General features: G+C 39.0%; 1 protein-coding gene across 9 annotated transcripts in view; it reads left to right on the plus strand.

Annotated features, from left to right (window-relative positions):
* QKI (QKI, KH domain containing RNA binding) overlaps positions 1–9,173 on the plus strand; it is a 127,367-nt gene extending 118,194 nt beyond the window's left edge. For 4 of the 9 annotated variants that reach the window (XM_036223496.1, XM_036223485.1, XM_016128088.2 and 1 more), the window contains exons 7-8: positions 2,062–2,136; positions 6,022–9,173. In XM_036223496.1, the coding sequence (XP_036079389.1) occupies positions 2,062–2,136; positions 6,022–6,038 (92 nt within the window). In that variant the 3' untranslated portion in view covers positions 6,039–9,173. Of the gene's footprint in view, positions 1–70; positions 5,485–6,021 lie in introns of those variants that run through there. The other 5 variants (XM_036223497.1, XM_036223492.1, XR_004951542.1 and 2 more) reach the window with 4 other exon arrangements.
* The last annotated feature ends 341 nt before the right edge of the window (positions 9,174–9,514 follow it).

Raw genomic sequence — 9,514 nt, forward strand, 5'->3', positions numbered from 1 at the left:
GTAAACGGCCGGTCTTACGTGAACAGAGTGGTGTGCTCGAAAAGACGTTACTGATGCCTTTGTTTTCTAGAGTGGATTGAAATGCCAGTCATGCCTGATATTTCAGCCCATTGACTTGCTGGACGGAGGACTAGAATGCAGCAGCTGTTAGCACGACCGGGCAGTGCGGAGCGGGCTGCCTCCGGGCCGCCCCTTTGTTTTACAGACAGACCCGAATTCTCTGTCCTTGAATTGTACATGACCTTGGTGCTGCATGCATGCTGCTGACTTTTAGGACTTTGATCTTCTAAGGTTTTTCTTTGCAGCATTAATACTGATTTATCAAAATTCGAAAGCCTTTAATGAACCCGGACACAAAGATTTAAACTTGAACATTTATTGTTCGATGAAAGAAAGCCACAGCGCTCTGTATGTTATCTGTGTGTGCGCATGCACTCAGCTGCCTTCTGTTTCATGAGCGAACACGTTTCATTGTACATGTTTTCCATCGATCTCTAGCTCATCGTGTAAAGTGTTCCAGGTCAGAATTATACCATAGACTTGTTGGTGAGAGGCTTGTTTCTGTTGCACATTTCCTGAAGCATTTTAAAAATAACATGTAACATGTAACCCGTTTGCGTTCTCCTCTCCGTTAACGCTCTGTCCTGTGGCACCGGCCTGCTCCGCCCCCCGGGCCCCCGGCCCCTCTCCGCTGCGCACAGCGTCTGCTCCGGGGTGCGCCCGCTGCTTCCCGCACTCCCGATGCAAGATCGCCCGATTTTGCCTCGTGAAATTACACTTGTGTAAGATTAGTTGATCCAAAACGAGAAAGGGCTGATGGAGCCGTTTACTGCTTAGAAGCAGCAAGAGGCATTGCTGACTTCGTTTCTCATCTTAAAGCAATGTGTTTTTTGTTGTGTTGGGAAATTTTTAGTTATAATACTCTTAAGCCTGACAAAATTCAAAGCAAACTCTACAGATACCTCATTGGCATTCATACGATGAAAATAATGAGTCCTAAATGACAAAAATCCATTTCTCGCTTTGCCACCTAAGCAGTAAGACATACTGATTGACCCCTTGGAGAATTAAGAAAATTATTTCAAATTGCTCAGCTCTAGTAAATTGGCACACAGATAACATGCATGCTGTATATAGCGCGTCTCGCATCACACTGGTTCGAAAGAAGCAGTGCCCTTCAAAGCAGATGCGGACATGTGTGTTGGTGGTAGTGAGGAGATTGGTATTACCATCAAATCTTCATTGAGACTAATTTTTAATTCCCTTCCTTTTATCTTTAGGTATGGCTTTCCCAACGAAAGGCTAAGAATTCAAGAACGGTCTTAACCGAACCCTCATCAGATCTGAATTTAACAAATGCTTAGTCTCAGCAGCCTCCGGGGAGGGGTGGGAGGGAAGCGTAGCCTAGCAGTCAGTGACTTACTTGCACTTTTTGCACACTGATAGAAAGAAAAAGTATGTCATTAATTTGGTTTAGTCTGTAATCTTACAAAGTAACGGTAATTTATAAAGGAGTGTGTAGTAGTATTACTGACTGCTAAGTGTACTATACTGTTTGCTTTACTAATCACCTAATTCATTGCAGTTCATACTTATTGACTCAGAGTTTAAAACCACAATCTGTAGGCTTTAAGAATTGCTTTTAAACCTTTTTAAGTGATAAACTGTGGAAGTGGTCTTAAGGCTAGGAGATAACTGTCAGCGTTAAACATGGCATTATTTAAGTAGTCCTGCGAGAAAGGCGCTTCAGTGAACATGTGACTAGTGGAGTTGAACTACGCTCGGATCTAACAGGATTCATGCGGTTCTGTGACTGGGGGTTGTAAATGGATGAACTAGGTTAAGGCCACGATGTGTGAGATGAATGCAATATTAATAGACGCATATAGACGCAACATATGGTTAATTTTAAAACTACTGTGCCTTAGCGTGTTTCTTACAACGAGCCTTTTGCCGAAATGAACATCTGAAACCCATTTTGATGAACCTGCTGTTGATGTCTGTTTTCTTTTCCCTTGTGACTGTTTTCTAACTTTGTCTTGGTGATTGCAATTTAACTAGGTGCGGTGGCTACTAAGGTCCGAAGGCACGATATGCGCGTCCATCCTTACCAAAGGGTTGTGACCGCAGACCGAGGTTAGTGTAGCTCTGCAGCTCTCGCTTCTCAGAAACGCGGGGGGTGTCCGTACACTTTGCAACACCACACCTGACAGAAAAATGTGTAACCGCTTGCCTGCACCCCATTTTTTTTTTCCTTTTTCGAAATTAATTTATAATGATTGACAGATTTAAGGGTTGGGTTTTTGGGGGTTTTCTGTTCTTTTTTCCTCCCTTCGTATTTTAACTTATTAAATCCTTCTAGTATGTACTATGATTTAGTCCTACTAAAACATAAATTAGTCCACTTGGGGAGCTATTAAATTTTGTGTTTGCCTTAATTATTTTTCAGAAATAATTTTTGCTAAAATTGAGCTTTTAATTTTTCTGAAATTTTGGGTTGGTTTTGCAAAATGAACTGAGCGGATGGTGCTTTAATGAGAGAAGTAAGGGAATATATGCCTCCTGTGTTCCTTTGGAGAAAACTGAAGATTTCGTTTCCATACATATTTGAGCCACTTGTGTAAACATGAGGATATACATGTCAAGTATTCAGCTGAGATCAGCAAAGTAAGGACTGTGAAGCTAACTTTGCAGTTGCATTTTTTATACATCAGAAAATTCCATTTTATTATATTTCGTTCAAAAATGGATCTTTTAATTATTGTCATTTGCTGCTAAAAGATATTATCTAAAGGTAAACTATCTCTTGAAGTTCTTTGGTGACATGAATCCAGCTGTTTGAGTACCTTTTTTGAATAACCTGTGACTGGAAAATAGGTCTTCATTTTTCTCCTTTTCAACATTTGTAATTTGTGTCCTATATATGCCCTTGGACCCTTTTATAAATTATTTATGTTTATTAAGGAGTGATCTTTTCGGTTTATTGACATTGATTTTCTGAATTTTCATCACAAGATAGGAATCCAAAGCAAGAATGCGAAGGATATTGACAAACAAGCCTTTATCGTGGCACATTTATTATCAACTAATGGAGTTGATCAGAGTCTCTACTGTTAGCGGGGTGAAGTGATAGATTTATACCCCACTTCTACATCTTTTATGGACTTAGGAAAAACCTCTCTGTTTTGCACGGTTATCTTGAATATTCATGATAACTATCGGACGCAGCCGTTGTCCACATCAGAATGAAATACCTTTCCAAAGATATCGATGATATTTCTTTAGCCTTATGCATAATTAAAGAGCCTTGAAGACTTCTAACCAATGCATCACTTGTAGTGATTATTTAATGAACAAATTTAACAGAGCCCCAAGCTCAGCGATCACCTGTGAAGATACTACCCGTGGCAGGTGTGTCACGTGCAAGTGTGTAGCCGCCCTTCTTACAGCAGAGCAAGTCTCCTAGCGAAGGAGGAAACCTTTTAAAAGAGGAAAGTCATTTAAAGAATCCAGATAATTCCATAATTTGAAGGGTTTTTTTTTTTAATATTGTTAACGTTTAAAGTAGTTCTAAAGAGTATTTTAAAGTAGTTTATTTTTCTGTTAGCCTTTCCTTGTTATGCCCGTTTTAGATTTCTCAGAAGTTCGTTTTAGCACAATAATTTGAGCCCACTCAATACTCCAGTGCCTTGAAATAGTTGAAAATAGTCGGAAGAGTTTATTGTATTTGAAAACAACAGCACATTCCATGCATGGCCCTTCTGTAGTTACATGTGTTCTGATTAGTCCTGTCACTGGCTTTATTCAAAAGGCAATGTCAGCAAACCGAAATGCTACCTTTTTTTTCCTAAATAACAGAAAAGTTTGTATACTGCTGTTCCTATCACTGTATGCACTCATTGGGTCTAAGGGAGGTGTCTGAAGTCCTTCACTTAAATTATTTTATGATACTACTGCTTTCTCTATTTTTGAGGGTTTTTTTTTAATTATTTTTTTAATCTTTTGAAGGGAAGATTAATACAAGCATTCATTTAATGCAAGGAAACTCAGCCCTTGGACCTATAACTCTGTAATTCTGTATGAGCAGTTAGAATACTGCATGTGGACAAATGCCTAGTTCTTTACTAAAAATAAACCCACCTCTACACATATTTCAACCCTGAATTTGAAGCCTATAAAAGACCAACTGACTTTTTAGCTGTAATGAACCATAAGAGATTTCGCACGGTTGACACACCTGTGTGTACTGTAGGAGGCCAGGACTTGGCAGAGGATGTATTCTAGGTGAATTGGTATATATATATATATAAATAGTAGTTTGCTTTGTTTTTATATTCCACACCGAAAGAAATCAAATTTTCTGAATAATGATTTTCCAAAAACTATTATTTACCTAATTTGTATAAGAAACTTAATACAATTTTAATCAAAATTTTAATATCAAAAATGCTTTAAGAGTCTCTATTTCTGGAGTACCTATGGAATGGTATGATTTCATCATGTTAAATATTTATTTTCTTCTTTGATTTTGGAATAGCTGTTTTTATTTTAAATAAAATTCCACTATTTTTAAGAAATTCAGGGAAGATTTGGTCACACTGAAGATACAGTATTTTTATAGTATTTATAAACGATCCTAAACGATAGACTGTAGGAAGCATTTTTGTTACATGAAGGTAAACCAGTCCATTATATAGATCATTTAAACTCTGTGAACATCACACCTACTGGGTTTGATTTATGCAGCGGTCCAGAATCTACCTTTGCACTGAATAATTTTCGTATCTCCTCTGCCGTAGTCACAGTGGCAACAGTACAGAAAAGTCTATCAAACCTCAGAATATAGTAGAAATAATTAAGCTGTTGAATGAGTCTTAAAAATCATACTACTGTTAAGTGGACCAAGTTTGGTGAAGCAGATGTGACAGGTCGATTAAGGAAGGAACATCTCGAGGACCTTGGGGACGATAACTTTTCCACTTGAGAACTACTCTATGTTTTACTGTAATTTTTAAAATTTTTTTTGTTCTGTTTGTTATTTTGCAAAAGAAAATAGTATTTACAGGTGGCTTTTAAAATATATAAAGCAGGAATGTATATGAAATGTCAGATTTTATTGTATTTGCAGAGAATTAGCTTTGAAATTGAATAAAGAAAGCTGTTTGTAGTTTTAAAATGCCTTATTGGTATCAATTAGAAATTTCTTCTATTTTTTGATGTACGTAGAGCTTTTTGAGTATAGAACTTTAAATGGCAGGATTTTACAGTGTTTACATGCAAGTGCATTTTATAAGTGTTCTACATGTGTAAAATAGTCTTTTCAACTGGAAAGTGCCGGCCGGGGCGGAGGCCTGGCCTCCTCCCGGTCCCCACGACGTTGCCCGCTCCGCTGCCCCGCAGCTCTGTACCATGCGGCCAAGGAACTCCATGTCGTTTGTAAATAGAGTAATTGAAAAAGCAATAAACGTTTATTGAACAAAAGAACCCTTGTTTGGCCCAGAGTTTATGTCGGACCAAGTTGTTCATAGAAATTTAAAGACCTCTAGCCCCATTTCTGTTAATCATCAGTTATTAATAATCACATCCATCATTAATAGTTGCTTTAATGCTTGCATCCGAGAGAATACTAATGCTTAATAGCAGTCAGACACTGATAACCGCACTGACTGCTCCGGGTTCCGTGTACCGGACCTATTGTTCTCCAGTCTCCTCCATCGACTGCTACTAACTATTAGTCGTTAGTTACATTTTATTTCTATTTTTTCCTGTTAACCAGTTTTTTTTTGTGGGAGTGGGCTCTCCTTCACTTGTTCAAATCATGATATGAAATTGTCATGATTTTTATTGTATTCTGTAGATGGTGTCGATCAGTTTGTCAGAATTAAACATGCTTTTTTTTTTTTATTAGTCGTGATTAGTTTTTCATGTTGTCATTAAGCCGTCACTAGCTGAAACTAATCTCTTCTCTATCTTTTCTTTCTTTTTTTTTTTTTGTTTTGTTTTTTGTTTCTAACCACCCAGCCGCCACCGGCAACTAACCTATGACCTTCTGACCTCTGAACTCTTCACCCAATGATGACCTGACCATGCCTGCCTGCTGATCAGTTAACTGGTAATCGCCTTTGCTTGCCTGTCGTCAGTGCAGCGAGCTGAGGCACTTGTCCGTTCGTCTTACCATCTAACCAAACAAAAGACAAAGAAATTGTTGTCCTTCAACTCAGCTTTTGGTTGTGTTTTTTTTTTGTTTGTTTTTTTTTTTTTTTTTTTTCCTGTTCGGGTGAAAGTGGTTCTAGAAACTGCACTGAATAGTAGTAAAGCAATAAGGCCCAATTCATCCCACAGCACTGATCATCCTTTAATGTCCCACCCTAAGCGAACGGTAAGAAGGCCTCACTTCGGAAGGGGAGACAGATGGCCCTTAACTACTCAGTGGCAGAGGCAGTTACTGTGAGAGACTTCTAGGAACCTTCTCTCCTCATAGCGAGTCGCAGCTCTCTGAATGTACCGTGTGATGATGCATCATGCATGAACCTGTGGTCAGGGATGTCATTGGTGAAGCGATTTCAAAAAGTATTCAAAATTTGACACGCTCTTTCGTCACTACAGTGCCCTCACAGGGCAGAGCCACAGCCTTTTTTGTATTGCCTGCCAAAATTTGAGGTATTAGAAGTGTGCCATGAGAGAAAACTTAAGGAGTTTTGAAAAGTAATGCAAAGAACAAAACTGCAACACTATTTTTAAAAAGAGAACTATCCGAGTTAAAGTACTGAACCTTTATTTTACACCTCCTTGAAAATACACGAGAACAAGGTACATGCATTATGTGTCACATTACTGGGCAAACTGTTCAAATATTTTTTTTAAACCTCCCTGTATAGAAAAAAAATCATTAAGGATGTAAAAGCCATGCTTGCCTATTTGCTGTATACATGTAATGAAATTGTAGATAAAGTGTAGTGCATTGAAACAAATGATCAAAAAGTAGATACTTTTACTATACAAGGGTGCTGGTGCAGAAAAAATATATATATTTTTGGAAATGTAGCATTTTATACTTTCAAGTGTTATAAAAAAAAAAGAAAAAGAACAAAGAAACCCTTTATTTCATTAAATGATTTTTTCTGGTGGTTGTCAAGAAACAAAAGACCAAAAGAGCCTTTTTGTCTTTTCTTTTTTATTTTTTAAGTATTGGAATAAGTCTAAAGAAAAGAAAGTGCCTTATTTTTCTTCATGGTCATTTAGTCAAGTGTCTCGTAAGATCAGCTCCTCCCTCCAGATGCAAGAGAGTGCATGTCGCTCAGCCGCCCAGTGTGTGCAGGAAGGATCAGGGGGGACAAGCGACTTGATGGTTCGAATGACATGAGTTTTGCCACGTTACCTTGATACAAATTTGCCAAATCCGATACTGTGAAAAAATTTGATAATTTTTCTAATGTCTGACAAGTAAATTTTAAAACGTTATTCTTTTAAAATTATAATTGATTGCTTTTGGTTATGGCAATATTTAACGTTAGCCCAAAAGATTCTGTGATAAAAATTATGTGTGATTTGAACATCATTTTACAGACAAAATTAGAGCTTTATTTTATTTGGAGAAGGGGGTGTATGTGGATTCTTATTAATTGGAGACATAGTATACTTAGCAGACATTTTCACAAAAATGAATCTTTGTGATTTTCATTCTGGAAAACAGTGTTTTTTTAAATGACCCACACTCAATCAGACTCCCTCCTCCCGCAACAGCTGACTTGGGGAATCCATCTCTTGGCTGGTTTTAGTAACCTAAGCTGCCCCCTCCCACACACGATTTTTTTATAACTTTAAAAGAATGTGAAAAGCTAGCGTCATTGTGCACATACTCAGCTCCGTGTGAGTTGCAGCTTCCGGTTTCTCACGAAGCCGAGTTACTTCTGCAGTGGAAGCTCCCCGTGCACAGGGCCCGCATCCTAACCCTTAGGCAGCACTAAGCGCTCAGTCCAGACGTGGCAAGCACCAGGTGGCAGTGGACCCCGGCTCGTCAGCGCACGCCCCCCGCACACCCGCACAGTCAGAGGTCAGCGGTCAGCGCAGTCAGCACCTTCGCGGTGACCTCCGTCACCCTGTCTCACGTGGAAGCCGTTTCAGTTTATTTACTATGCAATAGACACTCATCGCTTCGTCCCGGCCAGCGTCGGCGTGACGTGCCCCTGCTTTGTCTTTGTCCCGCACACAGTCCTTTCGGTTCATCACAGTGTGTGCTGTGCCATTTCGATTTTCATTTTGTTTGGTTGGTGAATAAATTCGCGACACTCAGACACTTGAGGGGATGGCAGTTTGGAAGCGATTCCAGTGTTCGATCCAGTTCATCTCAGCCGTGTTACCCCTGGACATTTTAGATGCTTATCAAAGGTCTTTTATGGGGAAGAAAGTCAATGTACGAAACAAGTGTGTGACATTTATGAGTAATGTTGGCTCTGAACAAACTTTTGAAAACTTAGTTGACAATTTTGGATCAACTGAAAAAAAAGCATGACTTTTGAAATCTCTGAATGCCTTGGTTCTCAGTATTATCATTCTTTATTGAATTTATTTCTTATTAAAATATGTAGTTTTTAAGACTTTTTTTGACAGTATTATGTAATTTTTTAGCGTGGGTAGATGGGAGTGTCGCTTGTATGTTACCGTACAGCGGACGCGTGTTTTCGTCTGTTCTTTATGATCTTAGTAGTTCCATGCCGTGTATGTACCATAACCGACCTATTGCCTATGAGAAACATGTAAGATAATGTATTTACAGCCATTGTTACAAGTTTATAATGTATTTTTCTATCTTGTTTTATATGTATGTTATATAACATTCAAAAAGAATTTTTTTCTTGATTGAGAAAAGGATACAAAAAGCAAAATCCACAATTTTGATATCTGAAAAATTGCCAATTGTTTTGCAGTACTTTATTATATTGGGTGTCTTGTCTTTCTCGGGCTTTTTAGTTAGCTAATGAATGAATACGTTAGATACTTCTGGGTTTTAGTTGGGATTTTACATAGCTTGCATTTTAATTCTTTGGTTCTTTGCTGTTTCTATTAACCCATGGCATTATTTTAATAAATGTTATAATACCAACCTACTAACTCTGGACTATGTCTGTTTATTAACCTTTATGTGTTTAATTAAAATAAACAAATGAAGACAAGAGAATGTCAAGTCTTGAGTTACTGGACTAACCCCGAAGAGCGTGACCACAGATAACACGGCGTGACTCGTCTCTCTGTCGTCTGTCGGCTGAGGGTGCCGCACACCGCCGTTCGGTGGCTTTGGCGGCCCCTTCACCGTGCGGGGCGGGCGCGGCGGGGGCGGGGACTGGGTGGCTTCCGACCCAGGCGGCGGTCGTCCGGCCTTGGCACTTGCCCTGTGGCCTCTGCACTACTAATTCCACACTTCCGTGTTTCTCCTCCTCCAGAGTGATCACTGTCTGCTCACAGCGCACACAGTGAAGAGTCCTTGTCACGAATTTCCCCGAGAAACCAGTTTGAT

The sequence above is a fragment of the Rousettus aegyptiacus genome, unplaced genomic scaffold (assembly GCF_014176215.1).
Source record: "Rousettus aegyptiacus isolate mRouAeg1 unplaced genomic scaffold, mRouAeg1.p scaffold_m13_p_1, whole genome shotgun sequence".
Taxonomy (NCBI): Eukaryota; Metazoa; Chordata; class Mammalia; order Chiroptera; family Pteropodidae; genus Rousettus; species Rousettus aegyptiacus.